Here is a 27,785-nt window from a genome sequence, read left to right as displayed (position 1 = left end):
TCAAATTTTTCGCTCTCTCAGCAACACAATTTCAAAGAGAGAAAGATCATTCTGGAGAACTTGTTAGGAATGGTCCACGATTGTGGTTCATATAGGTAAAAGTTGTTATAAAATGATAATTAATTTCTTCCGTTATTGAATTATTAACAACGATTTTCACTGATGTGTTTGGTTTCTGGCCAGTTCTCAGTTACTTCCCATTTTCTTTTCAAAATCATTATTCTCCATGAACTAGACGTGACAAACTATATGTTATCCGCATACAAAAAGCGAATTTGGCGAGCATCTGCACATACGATTAGAATGATAATATAAAGATTGAGAAACGTTTAGCTCAAATTGGACATCCATGAAATGAATTCTTCCAAATGCACAACATCATTCTTCTCTGTTTGAAATTGGGAAGAATTTATGTTACTGTGCGGAGAAATAGTTTGAACTGGCTCAAATTATTTCAATGAAATTTCACTCGAGCCTAACTAATGTTTCCAATTACACATAACTGTAAGTAAAGGTACCAGCATTTTGCCCTATAACATGGGCAGAGCAAGTGATGTATCCACCTAAATTAGATTCGACTTGGATATTGTGTTTTCTTCAAAAATTTCTGAAAACAGACAGTTCTGATCCCACAAATTCTTGAAGGAGGTTGAGGAAGGATTTATTCAACTACTTTTTCTAATTCCTTGCTGATAAGTCAGGTCATGAATGATTCCACAATACCGTGAATGATTCGGCCCAAAACCCAAGTAGCATGCCCAAGGTGCATCATTGAGACCCATAACGGATCGAAATGACTGCGATGAGTAAAAAATAATAAAATTGTATTTCTATGAAGCCTAGTTACAGCAAAAAAATCAATAATTTTTTTGGGAACTGTTATGGATTTCAAATACATTGTGGTGTGAGAATCGGGTCAATGATTTCCACAGATTTTAAGAACAGCAAAAATACTGTCGTCATCCATGAACAATATCATTGATGATTATTGAGTTGTCCACCACAGTGCGATTCCACGATTCCGAATGTCATTCACTCTGTTCGCGGTATGTTAATGAATGGTCTTCTCCTCCTTCTTTCACGGGTTAGGCATTACTGCCTTTTCGGGACCTCTGTACCTTTAAAATCAACTCATTTCTTCCTGAGACGTCCGCGATCTCTTAATGAATTAAGAGAATATGAATATATTCGTCTTAATGAATATAGACTTTTCCAATAATTATACAATGATGGACAAGAAATAAATTTAACAATGTTATGTGATTAATGCTCAATGGATGAATACATGAGGAAGTGATCTGAAGGTTCTCAAGCTCTACAGTTGTTTGCTGATGAAATGATTATGAAAATGTATTGATATCAGTTGAATTCATTATATATTAAATATATATTTGAATATACTTATCAATTCAGAAATCTGTCATCACAGCGGATGTTTTTGGAGGTGACATTACTTAGTTGATTTTTTTTTTGTTGGAGACTAATGGGATGTTATCGTTAGAATTGTGTTTTATTTTGAACTGCTCGTAAGAATCCGAATTCGTAGAAAGATAAATTTAACAATATAAAGAAAAATAAAAATCCCAGTACCCTTTTTGAATTATTTAATCACAACATGTTTCGGACATTGATGCCATTTTCAAGTGATATGAAGTAAATAAATAAATACCGCTGCATTTTATAATATCACTTGAAAATGGTGTCAATGTCCGAAATATGTTTATTTATTTATTTATTCGTTGATATAATTACAAATCATATGAATATGATCGGGATAGAACAACAGGCATAGCCCAAAACTATTCTGTTCCCAAATTTTGATAAATAATAAAATGTCCGAAAAAATAGGTTATGTTCTTTTTGATGAAATTTAAAGTTCAAAGTTCTGTCCAAGAATATATATTAGCTAGAAATTTTGAATTTAGAATGATTAAAATACCAAATTATAGTCAAATTTTGCACTTAATATCACCGCAATTTTAATAAATTAAGTTATTTCAGAAAATTTTGAAGCCAAAAATAAACACACAACTTTCCACTAGGCACAGCTGTTACAAACGATTAAATAGTGTTGTGATTAAATAATTCGAAAAGGGTACTGAGATTTTTATTTTTTTTTCATTTCTATAAAAAGTAGCTCTATACAGAAAAGAGATGAATTTAAACAGCATAATGATTGATAAAAGAAAACCAATAACTAATTTATTGGTGCGATTACTCGAATGATCTTTACATGTTTGGTTGTTGTTACGATTCTTATCTATATTCTGCAATTTCCCAACTAATGGAACATTATAATTATGCTAATGATAATAGATTTGCTCAATTCCACTACTTATATACTGCTTCTGTGTAGTTGAATCTATTCAATTTCTCCATAAGACTTTTCTGATTCAAATGGAAGTGACTGATGTAGCCCAAGTGAAAATTTAAAAATGGAATGAAAAAAGTAGATTGGTATGGATTTTTGTTGTTTTTGTTGATGGGCAGACCCTTACACCTGGAAGTCCCTTCCAGCCTGAATTTTGAATTTAAGGCCTCACGATTCACAACCGTTTCACTTCAGCCGGGACCGACAAATTACTAGCCCATCCGATAACACAGGAGTGATATTGTTAAGAGCTTGTAATCAAAATATCTGGCCTCAAACCCTGGAATTCCAGGGTGCTAGAACTAAATCCCCAAGACCACTCCACACAAAATATTTATAAGGTGCATAAATAATAACTAAACAATTCAAATACTGGTCAATACATTCCGCTTGTTTGATAATTTTTTCCTTGTTCCTGAAAGTTTGTCAAATAATCATCTCTAGCACTGAGATTGCCTTGAAGTTGCCTTGAATTTGACCTCTGATGACAATCAGAAGCTTTTTGCCTCGAGGTGAGAGGCCTGAGTACTCTGTGGTCTCCGGCATCCTGTGTCAATGATTTCTTCTTCCGTAGGCTACTGACTGCACAGGGGTGAGGGGTGCTATTCTTGAGGAGTTAATCGACCAAGGAATTGTAGTCAATCAAATGGACATGTAACTTCACTCTTTTCCAAATCTATGGGAATGAATCAAGAGTCATTTACCTTGAAAATGGGAGTCATGGACTTGAAGATATCAACAGCTTATTGATGATACACTGATGTGATTCGTACTAAATAGTGTGGTAATATAGTATAACTCGTAGTATGCAAACACACAGAAAGGAGAATACTAGATACTGTAGTAGATTGAAAGTATTGATTATATTCTCAATAGTAATTCATTTAGCAGACCCAATATGTACTAAGTTATCTTATTTTTATAATTCAATTGATCTCCACAAAACGTTCCGTTCTAACTGAGGTATTCTTAATGTTTCAGGTGTTAATTACCACAGCTCAAGACTATGACGGTGAGTTGTCAATTTCATTTTGAATCCTTTCAATTACTCAGATTTATAGATAACAGATATTTGAGACCTTGTTCACACAATTTTACGCCATATCAGAAATTATCATTTTTGAATATTGAGTTGAATATTAACGTGGACCGCGAAATAATATTCAACAATATTACAGGATTTGCCCATAATTCCACAGAATAGTATCAGAAATCTTTCAAGTAGGTAAAGTGTTTGATCACCTTATACTCACAAAAGTGAGTTCGTTATACAATTACTGTATTAAAGAGTAATTTTCTCATACTACTCGTATATTGAAATTAATAATGAATTCTGAGGTCAAAGAGGAAGTTAATTTTGTAGATTATCACCTTCAGCCTGAGAATGAAAAGTATTTCGATACAAACTGTGACGTAACTTGGTAGTTTTAAAAGTTTGGGGGCATGTATGCAACCCTACTAACACGGACTGTTATGTTTTTACAATTTCCAAGTTCCATGATACCAGAGACGTTTGCTGGAAACTCAGATTTTTCTAACTTTATACCACAAAAAATAGAATCTATATTATCTTGAATCTAAATTTTCTTCAATCCAAATTCTCGTGAATCTAAACTTCCTGTATTTTCTATGTAACGCCCTATTATCATTCTCTTTGTTAATATGTATACCATTCTTGATTGAATAACCGCATACATTACTCCATCACTTCAACTGACGATTCCACGAAAGCTTTCTGTCGATTGAAAAAATAATGTCGTTTAACATTTAATGTCGTCCTCTAACGAATTCAAAATATTTCTATTCAGACTGTGTCATAACGTTGTACTTTTCTTTTAAAACCACTGATTAAAAATTCTCCACTCACTCCTCACAAACAATAGAAAATAAAAATACGATGAAACTATCTGGATACGAAATACGTTCGTATTACGTATAACGTGTTTGAACATTTATTTCTCTTGAAATAGATAAATTACCGAAAATCATCTGCTTTGACAGTCACGGATGCTTTTGCTTCAGGATACCCAAGTTTGGAAACAAGGTGCTGCACTTAAAAAATAATTATCCTTTCTTGTGAAACCAGATTACTACAGGACAATTCATCTGTTGATAGCTCAGGTATCGTCTCCTAAATAGAGCTGTACTTTATTGAGCTGAAAAAAATTACTTTCACTGGTAGAAGCTATTTATTGCAATAAATCAGGAATTTGGAAACCATCGTTTTGAGATGTCTTCGAGTAAAGGTTCAACAATTAAAAGCACTGCCACATAACAGGCAATTTTAAGTAATTTCATTGAATCAGTAGTTACATCATTTCTTTACCTTAATAAATAATCCAACAAATCTCAACTACTCTTCTATAACTCCTTACCACAAGAGCTTTACGTTCTAGGGAATTTTGGAGTTTTCTTCTCAATTGTGTAATATTAATTCTGACCAATTATTAAAATCACTTTAAAATCATAATAATGAAAGAGTTCAATAATGGTTGTTTTCTCTGATTAATAATAATCTGAATTGGGAAATCTTCATTTATTCTTCATCAAAAAAATAAATAAGCAATCAAATACATCCCAAAAAGCAAATACAATATTGTTTCATAATTTCTATAATGTGTTCCCCATAAGCTACCCTGTGTGGGTACACTTGAATAAATAATATACTTATTTAGTTCAATTTAATTCATAGTTTAACGTTTCGTTTTCTTTCTAAAGTGCTACTGTGATTAGACCATAAATGAAGACGCGTTTTTGAAGAAAGAGACAGTGATTGAAATTTAATACTGTCTTACTGTTGACAGAAATCGTCAAAGCATTATTCGGAGTTTGGTTGATTTTTTCCCAACTTTCAGAAACTATCAATTTATTTTGATAAACGAGCGATTTGAATATTAGAAATGCATTCTCTAGATTATTCTCAGTCTCCGAATATATTCGGCCCTACTGAGAATTTCATGTTTATATGATAGTGCGAATGTGTTGTTTGATAATCTTTGTTGCATTTATCAATAATGTAACTTCTCCAAGCTATTTTTGTTCAATTGATTACTGTGCAACCAATAGCAGATTGTACAGGAATTTTTGTTTTTTAAAAAGTTTGTATAAGAATAAAAATCTTTGAATTGTATTTTATTATTATTCCAACATAATTATTCTTAAGACATAAGCAGTTCTCTATAGCGGTTAGGATTTCGCGTTTGTCTGAGTCAGGATTGGCACAATACAAGATTTGATTTACAAGAGAGTTAATGATCTACTTTACAAAATACAGTTTGGGGCCAAGAATTAATTCTATATTATGTGTAGTGAGTCAACTTTTTATTGCCAATTTTGTTTCGTTAATAGAAATCGATGTCACCAAATAATAGAATATTTTCATGGAAGAAAGTGAAAATAAACCAGCTACTTTTGGAGTTGTTTGGTGAAACTGGTTTCTAAGAACTCAAAAATCCTTATCTCTCGCACACTCGATTCACTTTCCTTCTCCATGTGAGTATCAATTGATTGTGAGAATCAATTTTACTTTTTTGGGTTTCTGAATCTAGTCCAGTAGCTGATTGATTTCTGACAAGGATGAGTATAACTTTCCGATGTAGAAAGATAATTTTTGATAAGCGTTCCCGTAAATTGTATAAATGATTCGTTTATAAGCGTAGAATCTCTCATTTAAATTGAAGTTTTCTCACATACAATCATAATAATGATAATCATGGGAAATTCATAGTAGGCCACTGCTCCAGTTTTTGACCTGAAAAAACTTTCCTAAAAGTCACTAATGAAGTTGGAAAATGATGCTTATATTTTGTTATTCCCTCTTGCAAAATGATAATGCGATATGTAGCCTAAACAATTTATGTAATCAATATTATTATACTGTATAATTATTATATTTTATGTTCAGGTGGAACTCTCAAACTTTTCACTTTTTTCTCTCCTTACACTACTCTCTCAACCTTTGCAAGCTCCCATTCATCCTATTTACAGAATCTATTTTCATTTCCATTATAGTAAATGTTTATGTCTTGTGTCTATTGCTGAATTAGATCGGATTTTTTGGGGAAAACGAATCCATTCGCTCAATCTAGACTTGTTAGATGTATACAAAACATTAGTGTTGTAAATAGAACAGTGCTTCTATGTAAAAAATATAAATAAATAAAATTAAAAAAATAAATAACACTATCTAACCTCCTCAGCTTCTCACTGATCCGTTATAGTTACTTTGAAATAATCAAATTTCCAATTGTAGAGCGTTATGTCTGCTCTGATGACTGAGGAGGCCACTTCCACATTAATCTAATATTAACGTTGCATTTGAGCCGGCTGTTATCTATGAATGAGTAGACCGTAACAAGATTTCGCTACAGATTTCTATTGAGCGGCTCTAGACGTCATTATATTCCATTCAGAAATGCCATTATGCTGAGCAGTTCCGGTAATGTACCGCAATAGCAGAGGAATCTGAATTGGGAAGAATATTGTTCAAGAAATATATTTCTATTTGTCATATTTAGTGTGACACGTGTTCTACTTCTTTTGTAGTAGTAGTAGCACTAGTGCAATAAGAATTCTGACTGTGCTGAGGAATAGCGTGAAAGACATTAAATGCTGGAAGTAACGAGTAAAATATGATAAATTTGATTTGAATTGAGTTAGAGTCAGTTGAATTTTTTGGTTTGAAATTGTTTGGAAATTGAAAGGCGGGGAGATGATAATCAATTCATTTCTTAATTCACATTCTCCTTACACTCTTTCTATTTCAAGTACTGTGTATAGTGTCTCCACCCACATAAATAGTAAATGGAAGTCAACCAGCAGATCAAAATAGGATAACAATATCCTTTGAACACTCTACAAGTGAGTTATGATGAGATTTAACTGGTCCCAATGAAAAAATGATGACCTGCTTTTGAGAGACATCAATAAACTAGTTGAACCCCGTTTCCGCGCTAATTGATGTAAAGAGTGAACTGTCATGTCATGCCTTCTTTTGAATCAGCTGAAGAATGGGACCGTAACTCTAGTTGGGTTCTAATCAATTGAGTCTGAATCAAAACAGGCCCAACGTTTCCGTGAAGTGATTGTGAACATTATTCAGCTTGAAATTCACCCTTTTCATCACTAATTCAACGATTTATCTATAAATTCACTCTCTATTTGAAACGTTTTTCTTGATCACTGAGTGTTGAAATTGTTTCTCATGGGAATCCAGTGTTGCTGATAATTAGTTATGCAATAATTTTTAATTGACAATGTGTGTTTTCAGAGCTCTCTTCATTATAAAATTGTTCGTTTCTATCCGTGGAATAACGTTTTTGATGAAGAACAATACTCCAATTCTGAGGTACCTTAGATAAATGAACTCACAAGAAATTGGTTAAAACAGATTATAAAATTTATAAGACACATGAATATATAAGTAAAATACACGATAACTTTCAGAGAATATATTCTCAATGTTCATTTGAGAGTTCTTTTTCGATGAAATATTTTTCCAATGATCTATGAATTAATTTGAAATTTACGGTACTATGAATTGATAAGCAGAGCACTATTCTTCAAGCTGTTTCGGTTCGAGAGTTTCTCAGCTCTTATGTATTGTAATTGTTTGTCAACACATTAAATCTTCCAGGGAACTTTCCTCTTCCTTACTATTTTAGAACTATCCCTATACATCAGAATGCTTCCATGATGAATCATCATCATCATAACGATTCCGCAACCAATAATAAATCATATTGAATATAAAATAGTGTTATTTATTCTTTTTGCCTATTATTCGTAATGGATTACCACCCCTATTCATCAGAATGTTTCCAGGATGAATCAAACTCAGCATAACGATTCTGTAACAAATCATAAATCATATTGGATATGAAATAGTGTAATTATTACTGTAATTATTCTCTCTGCAATTTTTTATTTTTTTTTACTTTTTTGGCAATTATTCGTTTTATTCAAAAAAAGTTAGACGTACAGTATATATTGTTATCATTTCTTTGCCGATCACTCATGATCCTATCAAAACTTATTTTAATATATTTATGAATCAGAGCTAATTTCAAACAGTGGAATCTCCTAGAATTTCAAGAACTAAAATACCAACTTTGGGTAGATGACTGAATTTGATTCGATGATAATGTTTTGCAGTTTCTGAAATCCAGTGCACATTCACAAACGAGGGTCGCTCAGGAAAGGGTTTGGTGGGAACGAGGGACTCAATATCGGCGAAACTACGCAAACCAGAGAGCTTCAAGGGATCACCGTTATTCGCAGATGACAGAGCCGTCGACCCTCTCACCGACCTGACGTGTCAAATCAGACCTGACGCCACTGATCCGACCCATCACACCTACAACCTACTCGTCAACGACTTCACTCGCTGTGGGGTGCTCAAGAGGAATGTCAGTAGCATTATTATTCATCCAAAATTTGATATTTATTAGTAGTTATGCAAATTGATACTTATTATTCTTGATATTATTACTTGTTATAGTTGTAAGTAACTTAAATCTTATAGTTATTATTAATTCAATTCAATTCTTTATTTCCAAGCCAAAAAAAAACTTTTCAAATCAATATAATAAAATAAGTGGGAATTGCTCCCCCGAATGGACTATGGATCCGTGCGCGGGGGAAGAGCATTTAAACTAGCAAACTCATGATAGAATTATAAAAAATGATAATACATAACATGCCATAATATGCTATAAATATGATAATTTTATCACTCTCCGAAAAAGTAGATAACAATATTTTTCATGAAGAAGGTGATTGAAAAACGAAGCTTGAAAAAATAGTGTTATATTACTAACAGAGTACTAGTATGGTTGAGATTTGTTCTCTATTTACACATCTACATATAGGCTAAAAACCTTTAATTTATAAAAATTATTTAATTTCGAAAACCTTTGAATTTCTTGTGAGTTAGTGACAAGATTAACTTCTAACTTGATATAGTTGTAAGTTATTTATTAGATAATAGTTCCAGTTTTTGAATTATTGTGCGTAAGTTGAGATATCATTGCTGACTTCAATGTATTGGAGGCTCTATTCACCTTAATTAGATATTTCAATACAAAAGTCATCAGTTATTTATTATGGTGTACTAGTCAACAAATCTGCATGAAACAGGATAACTGGAATTATAGTACCCCTGGAAAGTATGTTTCAAGTTACCAAACAAACTTGTTGGGATTAGCCCTGAAATAGTTTTCTTTCAGTTTCTAGAAGCTAGGAATATTTAAATGGAGATGTACATAACTTTTTAGGTGAATAGATAATTGAAATAATAATTCCCTATTTTGTCGAAAATACATCGACTTTCGTTATTAAAGTTGGTTAGCAAATAAATTTCGGCTGCAATGGGACTTCTGTTCATATAACCTCAAGAGTCAAGATTTAAAGTCATGCAGCTACGGAGGACGTAGCGGATGAAGCCATTTCTCTATAATTTGGAATTAACATGGCGAATTTTGAGCTAGAATATTAGATTCGTGATCTATCAGCTGTGCTGTAGTATCCGAGGAGAGAGTCATAGATCATTACGTAAATTTAATAGATTGTGAATAGACCAATAGAATTTCAATACAGCGAATAGATTGATTATTGTCTTTGATGTTGTGATCAATGAACTTTACTACATTTCACAAGTACCTTCAATTGGATACAGTACATGAAGACATTGATTGCTTCGTTATATCAATTCAGAATAAATGCTGTATTTCAATTCAGATTGAATATTATCATCAGCATAGGAGAATGTAATCAGTCATATTGATTACTGTAATTTCAAACAGGGATGTAAAAGTCTTAACTGAAAATTTAGAATCAAATTACTGCTTTGCTGCAAGGTGTCAATCGCTATGAGAACAGGTGTGTGTGTGAGAGAGATAAAGAGTGAGGCAAAAGTAGCGATCTACTGAGACACTCTTCCGTCTCATTCTGGCATTCTTTAATCCTATTCCTTCTCACGTTCTGTTTTTTGCTTGAACAGAATCGAATAGAGGCGTATCAGGCTCAGGTACAATAATTCTGAATGGTGATTGTGTGCTCAGATAGATGTCGTTCGTCCAACACTTTCCATTTCCTCCTCTTCATGATACTTCTACTTTTCTCTCTCCTCCTTATCACTCTTCTTCTCCGCTACCTTCAACGTCGACCTTATCTGTTGATATTATTCCTTCATTTTCTTCTCCTCTCCCTCCTTCAAATCCTCCTTTCTTTCCTTCAACCTCGTCACTGTTCTCTTATATCTATTCCTTCTTATTTTTTCCATTAAACTATTTTTTCTTCGTCTTCTTTTCTTCCCTTTTTCCTCTCTTCTTCCTATTCTTCTACTTATTTCGTCTACTACTCCACTCTTTCATGCTTCACCTCCTCACCATCTCCCTCTTTCTCCATTTTTACTTTCTCCTCCTCGTCCTACACCTACTCCCCTTCCTCAATTTTCTCTTCCTCCTTATCCTTCCCATTATATATTTAAAGAAAATATTTTCTACTCATCCTCATTCACTACTCCTTTCTTCTTCTATCAATTCACCTACTTCTCGCTACTTTCTCTTTCTCTTTGATCCTTTCTTTTCTCATTATTCTCCTCCTTCTATTTTTAATCCACCTTGTATCATTTCTTCATTTTCCTTCTTCGTCTTCATCTTCTATTGCTCGTTTCCTCCTGCGATCTCTTGTATTGCTCATAGACCAGACTATAAGCTGACCAGACCACTCATGTGTGTAACAGAGTGTTTGCATCAACTTAAACGTCTAAAACATTTTCTACCTAGCAGCACACGTATCCTATTGGACAGATCGTTGATTAGACCCTTTATTGATTACTGCTTAACAGTGTATATTGACCTGACTGATAGCTGAATGGTAGGATGCAGAGGTCGCTTAATAATGCTGTAGGGTTTATCTATGATGCTGGACGTGATGAGCACATAAAACTCTACTTCATGCAACTGGAATAGCTGAAACTCAAAATTCGAAGGAAGTACTTCCTTCTCATTCTTGTGTGTGAGATATATAAGTGAGGAGTGAAGGACCAGCTTATCTTCGAAATTCATTCACTCTGTTAGCTTCTGTTCACACCGCTCGTCAAACCAGGTCACATCAGTAGGTACACTCTTCAAATCCCTCATCACCGTACATCCATCTTCAACTCATCTTTCATCACTACAGCTGCAGAGAATGGAATGCTCTCCCAACTCACATTGTGTTTTCTACGTCTCTTTCCCTGTTAAAAAAAAGATTGCATGCACACTGGCTTGGGGTTGATGAGTGATCAGTCCATATCGCTTAATTCTAATTCATCAGATTCTTTTCATTGTGTATTTTGGATGAATTGCATATGGTTCACTTTTGTTTCTTTATTGACCGAACGTAGTGAGGTGTATGTTTCAACTTGGATATTCTTTTGTCTGTAACGCGATTACGGCCAAACGCGTTGATAGAATCTGATGAGATTTGGCAGGAATATTTCTTTTTCAACAGCGCGTCGATGTATACACAAGGTTTTTTTGAAATTTTGTATTTTAAGGATAATATGAAAAGAAAAGGAATTCCTCCATACTCTAATATCACCATTTATATCATCTACTTTGAAGATAGGATAAATCAGACTATAGAATTAATCATAATCAATCAGCTGACAAGTGGATTATTCATTGCATGCATTACACAGATGTCTGGCCGTGTCTATTTCTATAAGGTATATATTTTTCATGATGCGTGCCCATCAGTATCAATATTCTCACATTTGAAAAACAAATTTAATAGGTGATTGAAAATAAAATAAAAAATGATTAAATGAACTAAATAATGCTAAAGAAATTATAATATTCTTGATTAAAAAAAATAGTTGAGAAATATTTTTATTAGATGGAAAGATTATCACGGAACTGGATAAATTATCATATTATGGGATAAAAATTCAAACGTGAACTGAGTTCATTAACAGAAGTGAGTTTTGAATCTGAAAACAAATAACAGTCTTCAAGAGTAAATTATGATTCAACTGTGAATCGTGATTCAACTGAATCAACTAGAACAGGTGACATCAGATAGTTGTGAATGAGAAAGTGAGGTCTACTGTTCACAGAACTACTAGCTATTATTATTAATTCAGTCTTCAGTCCATTATTATTTTGCATCTGTCTTACACTTATACTTATTGCATTAACTATATTCTATTTAGTCTTACATTATACTTAGTCTTACATCTATATTTTTTGCATGAATTATATTCCGTATTATTATTATTATACAGAATATCATTATATTATTTTGTATTATTATTATTTTCTATGCTATGTATAATTACTGATGTACAATGTTTTGATGTGCGATGGGTCTGTCTAGACCTAGCACAAAATAAAAATCAATCAATCCTCCATTTCTGTTTCCGATCACCTCTCCCATCTACTACTTGTCCCTCCGCCACCTTCATCTTCTAGCTTTCTCCTTCATTCTTTTTTCTCTCATAAGGCCTTCTCATTCTTTATCTCGCTCACTATCATCATCGACCCGCTAACTCTATATTTATATACTGTAAATACTGCACCACCAATAGAAAATGTCGATAGTTGAGACGGCGTGAAGAAATCGATAATTCGTAGGGAAGTGAGGAAGTTGGGAAGTGGGGAAGTGGGGGTGTCCGTCCTTCAGAGTAACACAAAACAAGCGAACGGCAAGAGATCGCTGCCTCTCCCGCCTCTCCATCGCCCCTCACCACCATCGGCCGGCCCGCCCGATGATAGACATTTCTTATGTCAGCTTCCTCTTCTTCACTACCTACACCTCCTATTCAATTTACTCAGGTAATCAAGCTCACCTAACGGTCGATGCAATGTGATAGGCTTCATTTTATTGAATTAGGCTTGATTGATTATTGATGATTGATTCAGAGATTAGAAGGGAATATTGATTATTGATTAAAATAGCTATGATAGCTATTGCAGAGAACTGTCAAAAACTCAATATAATCGACTTTTTAAAGAAAGTAAGGAGAATAAGAATAAAAATAGAATAAAAACCATAACCCTATTTCGGACCTTTAAAATGTTATCTAAGTTTGGGAGAGAAACAGTACAAGGAGTATCCTTAGTTTTTCTCTCCCAATCAGTGCTACTTTGTAAAAATTATAAATACATATAATAATAAATAACAAGAAGGAAAACAAGATAAAGAAGTGGAAATAGTTGAAGGGAAAAGTAGTTATTGTACCACTACAGTATTACGCTATCCTATTAGATGAAAGCTTTCAGCCTACTTTTCATGTCAACTGTAAAACTTGGAATATAATATAGCATATTGATTACTTGTATTTTTCCCTCGCACTTTACCTGCACTCTTAATTCCATCAAACCACTCTTATCGAAAAAATCCATAATAAAATACGTGTTCATTCTCCATATTTTATCATCCAACTTCACCACCAAAATGGAGGAATCTAAAAGTCTAGTCGGATAAAACGCTATCAAGCGTAGAAATTCATGCATCATCTGGGAAAAAATATCGAAATCACATAAACCATAGTATTAACATTTACATAGAAATAATAATTTGTAGCGGATTTAAACATTTCACACATAATATATTCTCCACAACATAAATTCAATGACATTGACATAAAATAGTGGAGAAAACAGTTATTGAGCAAAATATCAGTGGTTGAATCGATGCCTAGGCCAAGTTGACAACTGACTCGATCCACCTAACGACAGAATTTGCGGCAGAGATTGGCCAATCTTTTCCGTCAGTGGCGGTAAAAGGTTTTTTCTACCTTTGCCCATCAGTAGAGCTGTGAGCCCGAAGCCTATCGGATGCAACCTTTGTCTCTCTTTCAATTTTCCTTTTCATCTCACTTCTTTCTCCCTTTTTTCTCGTCCTCAGTTTGGCAAACACCTCTTGCACCATTCACGTTTTCCTATCATACTCTCTCACTCCCTCTCTCTTGTACTGTACTTTCTCACGCTCTGCTATGTCTGGTACAAGAAAGAGATCAAACAGCTTTGTAGTTTCACCTCAACACACAACACACACTGGCTCTCTTTCTATCAACCCCTTTATTCTCTCCCTGTCACAAATCACGAAAATCTGATTAAGATGCTGAAATATTTTCATTCCCACTTCATCACCACAATCTCTCTAAATTTTATCTTTTGTTCTCCGTCATTTTAGCAGTATAAACTATTTGTAGTATTCTTGGCTCTTGTAATATCTATCTAGTTACGAATTAAACTACACATTGATTATTACTTGTCCAGTTTGAAGGTTATTGAAAAGTTGAGGGAATATTGAGCCGTTGTAATAAGAAGTATGAGGCTGAAAACAATGACAGAAATACAATGTGTAGCCTATTTGAGATATTTTTTGAAGAAAAATTTTTAGATAAAATATCTTTCTGTCAATACTGAGAATATTATTGGGTTGTGGAGAGAGATCACATTCAACGTGGAATAGCTTTGAAAGCTTTGATATGGAGAGTAAAGATCAGATCAACTCATTAGGTTCAAAGGACTAAAGGATCCTATTATGTTGACTGAAAGTTTCATTAGGATGTTGTTCAAGGTATTTAATTTGTTTCTGGTGATAGGCTAATGCCTAGATAAATCTGAACTCGAGCGCGCTTAAAGAGGTGAAGAACAATACTAATGGAATTCAAATAATGCAAAATTGAATTGGAATATATTACCAGTGATAGACCAATGATAATACACAGCACACAGATGGATAGATCTAATCTGATTTCTGATATGATTTGATTCAATGCTCTTTAATAATCTGATTCTGATCTCAACAAGAGAAAGGAATTTCAGAATAAATACGGTACAAGGCTTTTTCAATAAACATTCCATGAATGTGTACATTGTGCTTGTACGATTTCAATTATTATTAAGACTGTCCTATAAAGTGTAGGCCACGATAATAAAAATTGTATACCAAACGTCGATGAAATATTTGCAAATTTACATTTGTAAACTGCTTTTGAAACAACATACAATGCTGTACAAATGGATCGTTCTGTACGTTCAATATCTTCGGCATTCTAACTATGCATTATTCAACCTACAAATCCATGCAAATCAAATAAACTGTACATTGGATTTAAAAACAGGAATGAATTCGAATGTTAAGCAAGATGAATATTTGTCATAACCATTGGAGATACGCATTTTCAATCTCTCTCAATTACATCGATTGATGTCAAAGTAAAGCGACGCATTTGTGTTGTTGGTGAACCATTGATGTCAGTGATCCTGTGACTGGGTGATAACTGGTCATTGTCTGTCTGGTCTGGAGCTGTTTCCCTCGCAGAGCAGAGCAGAGCCGAAGGTGCCACCGTTACTTGCCGTGGTCGAGATGGTAATCGGCCTGTGCTGCCTAGCAAGCTGACAGAGCGTGGCCAATCGCTGCTGCATGCTGTTTTTGCATCTGCCACCACTCACCACTCACCACTCACCAGCACCTTGCTTATGCGATGAGAGCGAGATGTTGCGCTTCATAGACATTCTTAGATTTAGCGAGGCGATCGATGATGATACGTGAGTACACAAAACTGTACCGATGCAAACACGAATTATTCTGCAAATAACGGATCCACTATGATGTAGGCTCTTCCAATTGTTGTGTGTGCTGTGCTGCTGCTGCTCATGGATTGCTAACACACTTTCCAACGATCAAGAAAAAACTGTTTGTATTGGTGCAGCTCTGAATTCGACAGTAAAGAGAAACCTTAACATTATTTACATTTTTTGCACTTGGATGAATTTGTGTAATTTCACACACTGATCACTTCTTTTTTTGCTGAAAAATTATGACACTGGCGCTTTTTCACATTTTTCAAATTCCGTCCACCCATACATGAGCTCACGTCCACATGAACTCTAGGCTAATGCCCAAACTTCCTGAATCACCGGGAAGCGGTTTTTAAACTCATAAATTATATTTAGGGCAGTCAGCTATAGAAGTGGCCACTCTTTTACAAAGAAAATAGAAAACGCATGAACTTCCTAAAACTTGTTGATAGCTTACCGGTATCAGTGACCCACTAAGCAAATCGCTTCCCCCAAACGTGAAAGGAATAGATGTAGTCTGAATGAATTGAACGTAATTATTAATGCGTACAGCAACTGGTAACTGTCTGACATCTAGACAGTTACCGTTTGCTATCCTACTAGATAGAGATTGCTATGTGATAAAACTAGTAAGATCCAGTTTCAGTTTTTAATTGCTTTAAATAAATCATTTTGGGACTAATCCTTAGAAGTCTGTGTGGTAATTTGAAGCAAATATTTCAGCATCCCAGGGGGTGCTTATAAACCTATTCTATCTATCCATGTTTCACATCAGAGATCCGTTGTGATTGGCACAAGTTTGGATACAATTCTAGTACCTAAAAGGTATATTATTGTAGAAATATTATAATGATTATATTTATGTAACTTCTACGCAGAAATTGGACAGTTCAAGAATCGACAGATCCAGTGATTTTTCAAAGAAATTTGTTGTTTTGTTTTACAGTACATCTTTAAAGTCCAAAGATTCTTTTATTTACGAGCTTCAATAGTGGATCCAATAACTGTAAAATACCACCTACCATCAGTAAGTGAGAAAAATGAAGCTTACAAAATGCTGTTTTCATGTTTATCAGCCTATTTGAGAGAGCTTCGGAGGCTTTGACGAATAAAACATTTATGTCTTATTATAATATTGATAAGTAAATTATCTGTTTCAACCTTCTGTTACTTCTCATTGATAAGAGTAATAATTAATGTTCTTTTACAGGGATTTGTTCACGTGAGAGTTTGGTTTCCTCAATTTCCTGGAGTAGTAATGATGTCAGATCAAGAGTTGATAATCATGTGCAAGCCACCTGAGCCCACAATAATCGAGAATAAGGCTGCTGGATTCGCTGGAAGTTTGTAAGTTATGAAAATATTATTAAAGATCCTTCAAATATTCATTTATGCTAATGAGTGCACTCTAAATTTATGGATAAGTGGATGCAAAATAGGGTTCGGGGGTCTGTTTTTATAAAAAATAGTGTTTTGAAAATAATTTTGGGAATCTTTGTAACTATTAAAATGGAACTCATTGATCCACTTATTCAGCAGATCTAAAAATCAAATGAGCCAAAAACGTTGAACTATTATTATTGCCCCTGTCTCATGATAACCAAATATATTCATTTGGTAGCTCTATCGGTTTCAAAATCAATGTCAAAAAATCAATTCAAGAAAACACATTATTTTTTTGAAACATTTTTGGAAATGGACCCCCACTCCCTGTTCCAAATTGATTGGGTGCCAGTTCTCCTGACTGTCATTTGAACCAATGAGAAACATCTCAAAGTGCGGTACCTACTATATAAGTGGTATTTAGGAGGTCCTGGGTGAATTTTCGTCAAGGTTGGAAATAACATATTTTTGCAAAACATTGATATTCTATGTCAAGAAAATAATAATAATACTGTAAGGCTGCTTCTACCAAATAAGAAATAATCAATATTAGTATTTTTGAGGTAATTATTTATCATTTAGCAAATAAAAAATCAGTATGAGCAATATAGTTATTTGTCGATTTAAATTTGTCCATCAGTAGGCCTCTATTGACAAAATTTTTTTAGGTGAATAATTTTTATGACTTTGAATATTACACTTTTTTATTATTACATTTTCAATATTTTCATATTTCATTAGAAATGAAATGTACATTCTCTTGCTCACTACTCATCCAGGTTGAACTCGTGTTGTCGTACTCTCTCACTATAGTGTGGACGGCATCTATAGCCTCTACACCCTACAAGATTTGGTACTGGAACGGTACCATACTGAATATATCTGTCAGGATATATTCTGACAATAGTATCGATTGAAGATCTTATTGAATAAAAAAAGTACTTTTCTGTGGCTTCAAAATTCCGGTCCGCCATGCAGGATTTGCCATTTTGAATCCAACAACATTTTTCCAAATGGGAAAGTGTTCCTGTGATTATAATGTTTTAGATACAAAATTTCAATAGATAATGAATGTCAATAACCGCACATCGAATGGTCAAACAGTTTCAAAGATTATATTCACATTTGAAGTTACTAATAAATCATACAGAAATTAAAATCGAGATAAAAATAGAATCTATCAAAATTTAAGTATTTTTAAGTGTTATTGAACACAAATACAGGTAGCCTACATTCACTCACATCTTTAAAGCCGACTCCAGACATTTGTCATTCGGCAAGCAGCGAATGTTCGGCGTTCGGCGAACTATTCGTCTAGACATTTGCCAATTAACGAGCACACATCTACACACATGCTTGGTTTGCTGAGCAGTTGCTCATTTTGGGAATAGCAAATACTCGTCAACTGAATATCATCTACTGTCAACATGTAACTGCTGTTATGTAGCTAAGGTGAACGTAATATTTTCGAGCTCAAATTTAAGTGCTGGTTTCATTTTTTATTTTGTGAATTTAAAGTTTGTTTCATGTTTTCACGAGAGTTTTACTATAAATCTATCCAAATTTAAAATTGTTTGTTTTATTCTAATCTATATTCTCAGATTGTGATTTGGTGTAGAAATTGAAATGGACATAACCTATGTATAATATTTGGACAATTTGAAACTGAATTAGGAAATTGAAAAAGTTTTAGGCAATAGCATGTTTTTTCTTTTTCGACCATTGTATTGTTTGTGCTAACCAAATAAATAAATAAACATGGATCTTGATATTGAAGATGCTCTTCATGCTTATTCTGCTTCTATAAATAAACCAAACTACCCCTATGTATCCGGGTCAATAACTGTATAGGACATGAAAAACCCTAGAATTTTAACTTAAATTGATTAAAAAAAATATTTGTAAAAATATTTAAATAATTCAGTAACCTGGACGGACTGGTTATTATCTAGTTTTCATCAAGATTTGAATTATTTATTAACTAGCCGTGCTCAGCAAGGGTATATTTTAAGAGTCGACTAATTAAAAACATGAGCGAGTAGAATCTTGAAGAGCTTGAAGTAGGCCTAAAACCATCTTCGGTTACTTATACGCAAAATTTCAAGTTACGAGTAATTTCAGTCCAGTAGTTTAGGCGTGATGATGCATGAAATATAATTTCCCTATCCCGTACGTGTATAAGCCAGTTTTTTTCTTCATTATAATATAGATAAGTTCTTCAACTTGATACTAACATACGTGGGCATATAAGGAAAATCTACTAAATCCATAAAAGTAAATTTCTCAGGAAATCAATTTATAATATTTCTAACATCAATCATAATTTCCTTATAGTGATTTTTCACAAAATAATATAATACTGCAAGGAATGAAATATTCTTCATTTCTTTGATAATTGGATTATTTGATTTGATATGATTCAATATTTATAGTTTATAGAATTAATTGAAAATAATGAAAAATCAAAGTTTGGAAAAATTGCACTTAGTGCATTTTCCTTGTACGCCCATGATAATAAAGTGACAGAACTCAAATATTGTTTAGAAACCTTCCTCAACTTAATGCCTACCTTACAAAATTGGACTGGGTATTAATTTAGTTACCAATTTTAACCATCTGTTTCGGAGAGGTAGTATCTCTAGATTATAGTTCTATATTAACTAACATATGGTATGTACATTTCACATGAACATTCGTCCACTTTGATGTGTTCAAAAGTCCCACACCGACCGAGAAAACAATGAGCACGAATGTTCACTGTTTGCCGAATACCAAACATCCATCCACACTACTCGTGGTTCGGCGAGTATGCTAGGTGTTCGCCGAATGCCGCATGTCTGGAGCCGGCTGAAACAACGAGCACGAATTTTCGCTGCTTGCTGAATAGACAAACATCCATCCACACTACTAGCGATTCGGCGAGTCGCTGCTCGGTGTTTGCCGAATGATGCATGTCTGGAGCCGGCTTAACACTTTATCATGAATAATATTAATAATAATCTGACAGGTCAAACTTAATGAATAAACTTATTTAAATTTTGATTAAAATTATTTCAAGTTTTCAGATTATGATTTTTTTTGCAAAGTTTTAAAATTATGTTATTCGCGTTTTATGAAATAGGTATTCAAGATAAAAATAAAATAATAACTGAACCACTCATCTGAAATTATAGAAAGTTGTGAAGAATACACCATTTATGTAAAAATGGGAGATACAGAAAAATTAAAATTGGAAAAGAAATGCACTATATTTTGGGTGGCAGGGCGTTACCTCCGTAAACAAAGCCATAGTGCATTCGTGTGACGTCAGTAGGCTACAGGAAGGGCTCCTACACAAATACAAATTAGTTGATTTCAGCTGATCTATATTAGCTAGTGTTTTTATTGGTGTAGGAGCCCTATACCTGTGCTGACGTCACACGAATGCACTACGGCTTTATTTACGGGGTTAGTGGGCAAGTTCGGTTAATAAAGTCCCCTGCCACCCCCACCTACGGGGGGGGGGTGCAGTTAGTGAAGCAGAAAGAAAAATTTGTAATTTACTGTAGTCCCCATAAGAAATTAAGAAATGAGACTAAAATTATATTATACAGTGTTTTGAAAAAAGGTGCCTATAAGTCAGGGTGTGAATCCTCACATAAAAATAAGAAAAAACCTGGTGTGGCGCACTCGCACAACTTTCCTTGACATTATGAAAATTGATCACCTGACGCTAGTGTTCAAGCGCATCTCAAGTCTACTATTCAAAACTCTGAACCAGCTGGTGACAGGATAATAACGCTGGAGACACACGAGGTCTGCTATCTCTTCATAGTAAATGATTTAATAGAATCAACAGTTGCCAATAGTATGCAATTGAATAAACACTTTTTCTCGCATTTCGAGATTAATTGCAATTTTAGGTGAAAATATTACTGAACATTAATTATTTATTGTAGAGATTTTTGTGCTCAATCTTTTTCACTTGAAATTTTTTGTTTAAATTGTATCTGGAGCCTAATAATTGGGAATCTAAAATCAAATTTTGCATAGATGGGTCGGAGCTCCTGAACTTTTTACAGAATTGTGTCAGTTAATAGAGCTCATCATGGTCATCATTGACTATTTCAGGTATAAACTTGATCAAAATCATTGGAGCTGTTTTCGAGAAAATCGCGAAAAACCCTGTTTTTGACTTCATGTTTGACATTTCACCCGCCATCTTGAATTGCATTTGATCGAAATATTGTTTGTGTTGGATCCTTATAGGGGAAGGATCGACCTTAAGTTCCAAATTTCAAGTCATTCCGTTAATTGGGAGATGAGATATCGTGTACACAAACACACATACACTCATAGACACACACACACACACACACCCACACACACTTTTGAAAAGCAATACCTTCCTTACCTATGCTAATAGGGCATTTACATTACATTTATTACATTCCTTAATCACAACATCAAATTAATGATTGGGAGAGAATCAACAGGATAAACCCAAAACTGTTCCTCTCCCTAATTTTGATAAAGCAAGGTAAGATTTCGTCTGAATTTCAGTTCCACTGCTGAAACAAAGCCCTACGGGTATTTGTTGGCCGTAGACGTACAATTTAGCGTATTTCATGTAAAATAAACTGAACAATTTAACAAAACCGTTTTCAGACCTGTAGCTACAATAGTTTTTAAGATATGTGACGAAATACGTGAAACTTGGTCTCGAAAACAAATTCCTTTAAGGTTTGAAGCAGATTCACTATGTTAAATGTTCAATAAACACAAAATATTTTCCCACAAAACTTGTAGAAAATTCAATTTTGAAGAGAAAGATGTTAAATAAGTCTATAATAGACAAACGCAATTCCTTATATTGCATTTGTAGAGAGCTTAAAACAGTTTTTGTCTATTTTTCATCCGTTTTGTATGTAATTAAGGATTATTTTTCAAAGGTTGTGTTTGTTTTTTATGTAATAAATGATGCTACATATTTTTATTTGAAATGAAATTTTCTACAAGTTTTGCGAGAAAATATTTAGTGTTCATTGTATATTCAACATACTGTAGTAAATCTGTTTTAAAACTTAATGGAACTTGTTTTTTTTCGGGACCAAGTTACGCATATTTCGTCACAACATATCTTAAAAACTACTGTAGCTAAAGGTACATTTTGGTTTCTGTTTTGAGAAGATGAGTTTGTTAACTGAATCAATTCGACTTTATCAACTTTTAACATATGATTATCTTTAATTTACAACTTATGTACTTCATCATCTCAATCAAAAAAAGGAACTTCTTGATTTCACTACAATTTTCCACTTAGAATGGGAATACAGTAGTTCAATTTGCGAAGAGCAGTCAAGTTTTCTTGAATGACAAACCTCGTTACTCATACCGTACAGTCTATGAGGAAAGAAAACACAGATTTTTTTTCTGTGCTCGTACCTATAGTGAGGTCCACATTATAATGGCAGTGTACGATTGACAATACTGTTGCTGTCCTTTTCTATCATACAACAAAACAGATAGCACTATCTCTCTCTCGCTTTGCAATGTTGTCTATTTGCCAGAATATTTTATATTTACTTTTGACAGTGACTGTACAAAACTGAACAAACCGAAGACCTTAAAGATATCTCTTTAATAGGTCTTTGGAACAAACCAAATTCTCAGCCGCCATTTTCTTTCTTAATTCTATCAAAATTCTTGAGTACACAAGTCGTATAATTGATTTAAAATGTAATTTTGAAACAGTGAAATAATTTCTAAACATTACCGAATGAGAAACACAAATTAAAATACCTGAAATGACATTTTAAAAGTTGATAACAACTAACCATCCTAGACTTCATCCATGCTTCGGTTAGCCTACCCGTATAGGTTAGACCTAATCGTACCGGTACAAAAAGTTATATTGAAAAGTTATTTCAGAATTAATCCATTAAAATTACTTATTTTTAAATAGGATTTCCATTTTTCCTTTATTTTTAAAGGAAATTGGAATAGAATACCTACCAAATAACTCAATTTCTGTTGTTTTGAAATTCAGATTGGTGTATCAAAGCTTTTTAAATTAGCCGCCATTTCAGGTTTGTATAAAAATAAAAATCTGATGATCTGATCTCAGTCATGAAAGCAAATTTTTGAATCAAATAATTATGAAAAATATATTTTCTTGATCAATTTGACACTAAATTGATTATTTCATTAAGGACATGATAATTATTATTAGATTAAATTTGATGGGATGAATTGAGTAATAGCTGTGTACAGTCAGTGGCAAAATGAAGAGACTTGGCAACGTTTTTCTTCTATCTTTCTTTACTGCCATTATAACGTGGACCTCACTATACCATTTTCTGTGCTGCCTACCATTTTGGTTGTGAATCAAGGCAATGCCTCGTGCTAGGGAATTGAGATAAGGCACAGTGTATACCAGGCTTAAGCCAGTGCCTGATCACGCATTTCTTCTGTTTCCACTATCGAGCGATTTAGGTAGCACATAATCAGATTGTAGGTTATGTCTTATGTCAGATAGTCAGAAAAATCTGATAAGTTTGTAGGTTTGATTATTATAATAATTTATTATTATAATGATGTTTGTTTATTTTATCATTGTATGGTTAATTTGATATGGTTATTTACCAAGTAAATTAGATTAAATTAGAATTACTCTTGCAGCAGGAATTTACTCCGTTCCTGCAAGTAAATTAGAGATAATAAATTAGGTAAATATAAGGTTGAGTAGCCTTTAGTGGCTTACTTTAAAAATGCCAATAAGAAAACAGCCAGAAACACTGTTTAATCATTGTATTGTGGTATTGCTTCATAATTGCTTAAAAGAGTTGATTTCGAATTCTTGTTCGCACCTAGATGCTCAGAGATACACATTTCTTCCTCCCAATATTTATAGCCTGTTTGTTAACAAGCTCATCAAACAATACTCAATTAAATTTGAAACAATAAAACCTGATTTGCTGGCAAAATTTCTTGAAAGTTTTTTTAACAGTCGCTTGAGAGATTTAGATTTTAAATGTCTTTCCAACCACAAAAATTTCATTTACGGTCATGAACTGGTTTTCTTTGAAAATCTTTTTTTACAATCTTCTCCCAACTTGGGAAATTTGACATCCTTATCCTTCCATGCTAATGGCAAAAGAGTACACTCGTTACCAATATGTACGAATAGAATGATGAGAGCAATAGGATCAGAATGTCCGAACTTGAAATCCCTGGACATATCAAACACAAACGTGTCTGATGCTGGTATTTCGTATCTTATACCTAAACCATACAATCAAGGCTGTAAGTCCCTTGTAAAAATCTTCTTATTCGAGTGTTATGTTACAATCGAAGGTGTTGGTAACATTTTGATGAATCTACCTAACCTAAATTTTGTTGGCTTTAAAGAGACTGGATTGGCGATATTGTATTGTCATCAGCTATTGCAAATCAAGTTGAACTTGAAACATCTCAACAATCTTGGTTGCGCATCATCTGATTGCTTGAACATGAATAGGTTCCTATATTGTCCCAATTCATCTCGCAAAATTTGCAAATCTGCCCCAAATTTAGAAGAGATCAGAGTGCGAGTTGCCGATAAGTGTCTCCATAAAGTTGAACTTGGACCAAAAGTATCATCATTGCATCTGATGTTTAAAATTGATAGTTTTACCAACCCAGGAAACGGGTTTTTTAGTCTTATTTCTTTTTATGGATCTCAGCTAACATCCTTGTCTCTTCTCTGTGATATTATTGAGTTTGAACAAATCATAGAGATTGGAGGGTTGTGCCAGAACCTCCTTCGTCTTGAAATACAATGTCGAATGATTGAATGCTCTACAAGCAATTCAATTTCTTCTTCGAAGTTTGTGAAAAAAAATTCTAGTTGGGAATCTCTGTCAATAATTATAAGGCAGAGACCCTCTTTCCCAGGCGACCCTGATAATCCGCTACTTGGAACTATCGCAAAGATACTTAGTTTAACAGTCGCTCTCAAAAATTTCTATTTAGATTTGAAATGTCTTTTTATGACTGATTTGTGGCTTCAAAAAATTCTAGATTGTCTCAATCCAGATTCTCTACAAACGTTTATTATAGAGATACAATATCACGAGTATTTCAAATTGGATCTGACATACATTTCTGTTCAACGAGTACTTTCTACATTTCCCAACTTGACAAAACTGGGAAAATTGACCGCTTGGTCTGTTGAAGCGTCAGAAATTGACGACTTAATTCGACAGAATAAAATGCAAAATATAGACCTGAAAATTATCATTTAAATAACGTTTAATGATGTGATTTTTCTGCCAACCACATATCTCCATTGTCAGATTGTGTTGAATTGACTGCATATTCTCAATGAGTAGATGCAACTTTGCCATATTCAGTCTCATAGTGTTGCTTTTTATTCAGAAAACAATTCTCTAATAGCATCAATTCCGCCATTAAATCATATATAATAACAAATTCCCACCATCAGAGATTTCCAGAAGGACTACATTTCTTTTACTCTGAGATCAGTTTTCCTCAATGCGAAATTCTTTGTTAGATTCTTCACATTTAAACATTAGTAAATATTTTAGGTTTCTTCAAAATTGAAATTTTTAATTAAATAGTATCTAAAATAAATATTTAAAATAGTATCTAGGTAGTTTTTTATAGTTTTGAGGTATTTCATGAAGAATATTGAGTTAATAAAATTATATTACAGTATATTATTTTTGGCAAGCACAATGTTCCATTTTATTCGACCATCATTAATTTTTTTTTAGATTAGCTGCTATTCCTCTCAGCCAACTGATCATATTATAATCATCATCATTATTGTATCTCACCTCGTCCATATAATATTTTATTTCATCTATCGTATTTAATTGTTATCTGACTGAATTTTTTATTTTGATTGTAATTAATTGTAAAAACATATCTTGTTACCGTACCTACATTATGAAATTATTACGTATTCGTATTGTTGAGCTAATTATAAATTGATCTCATTTGATTCCACATTATTGAAAGTGTTGCAATTGATCATATTGATGACCCCATCTCGTTCACTAATAAAGTAGAACCATTCTGTACGGTATTTTCCTTATGAACATTCAACGTCTGTAGGTAGAAAGAAAGTTGAAATAGTGATTCAAGAGAAGATTTCGATTCAGAAATAATATACAAGGTGAGTTCAAAATCTTTATTCAATAATTAAAATTACAACAATTTATTGTAGAAAAATCGTTAAACATAATAATCAAAACTCGATGTTTTATAAGCTGCAGTAGTGATTATTATTGTTAGATGAGAAGACTAATCAACATCGCCTGAAGGAATAAAAATTCAGAGTGAGCTTGTAACTTTATTGCTGCTTAAAAAAAAACTTATTACAGAAGAACCTGTTCTACAATTGCATCCAAAAATTTAAATAATATGTTAATAACAGTATTTTTCCATTCATATGATATTTGGTTGGATTGTAGATTTCAGTAAAATTATAGTGTTTACAAAAATTTAAATAATATGATGATTGCAGTATTTTTCCATTCATATGATATTTGGTTGGATTGTAGATTTCAGAAAAATTATAATGTTCACAAGTGTGATAATGCTATCAATAGCCTAGCCTATTTTTGTGAAATCTTCAATCTTATCAATCTCAATTTTATGTTTTACTTAAAATCTGTAATCGAAATCTGTATGGCGATCGCCAGTCTAGTTATTGATGGAAACTACTGAATCACTGAGCATTTTCTAATAGACCAGCATTATTTTACCACAAGATTTTTTAAAAATGAAGTTGAGCGCACAGAGGAGGGTTAAGGCATTATGTTTCTCTTCTAAATCTCCTGGTTTTCAATAGTTGAAAGTTGACCTCAATGTTCAGGCGAAATGTAGGCCTATTAACTAATGAAGTCAGTATAGTATATAGGTTAGTATAGTATCAACTAAATAAATAATGTGTTAATTATTTCTAAATCATTGACGGTAGTGCTATCATAATAGCTCCTAGAAGAGGTACAAACACTGAAGTCCGAAAGATAATACTTAAGATGAAGAGGGGAAACCGATTTCTCCTCCCACAGTTTGTAGCATGAACTGTGGAGAAGAGTAAACATGCTGCGCAAAATTGGATACTGACACAAAAATAGGGAGAATGCTGTTTGTAAGTGGGAGTGATTGGTGAAGGAAAGAGCACCGGGCCTCTCTGTCTTTGAGGGAGAGCCTTACTTTTGGGTCCTGATGGGATCGGGCTGGTGCTTGAGCCCCTTAGGAGCATGGCCCTCACGGGCTGAGTTCTTTTGGGGTTCGTTCTGGCTCCCGTTTCAGGAAGTACTGGATCTATCAGTTGCTGGCGCTGGTTCTCATGGTGAAAGGAAAAACGCCAACCAGGGGGAACCATAGCACACGGATGGCTGTGTCACTCCGTCCCTGGGAGTAGCTTGGCTTATGGCAGTAAGGCTGGGTAAAGGCTC

At 33.6% G+C, this 27,785-nt stretch overlaps 1 protein-coding gene across 1 annotated transcript in view; it reads left to right on the top strand.

Annotated features, from left to right (window-relative positions):
• The window catches only part of LOC111058872, a 69,001-nt gene that overhangs the window by 25,105 nt on the left and 16,111 nt on the right, over nt 1–27,785 (top strand). Inside the window, exons 2-4 of the mRNA XM_039428108.1 lie at nt 3,353–3,383; nt 8,525–8,778; nt 17,162–17,298. Coding sequence (XP_039284042.1) covers nt 3,353–3,383; nt 8,525–8,778; nt 17,162–17,298 — 422 coding nt within the window. The remainder of the gene's footprint in view (nt 1–3,352; nt 3,384–8,524; nt 8,779–17,161; nt 17,299–27,785) is intronic.

This window comes from Nilaparvata lugens, chromosome 5 (genome assembly GCF_014356525.2).
Source record: "Nilaparvata lugens isolate BPH chromosome 5, ASM1435652v1, whole genome shotgun sequence".
Classification (NCBI taxonomy): domain Eukaryota; kingdom Metazoa; phylum Arthropoda; class Insecta; order Hemiptera; family Delphacidae; genus Nilaparvata; species Nilaparvata lugens.
This window is presented reverse-complemented; position numbering and strand designations above follow the sequence as displayed.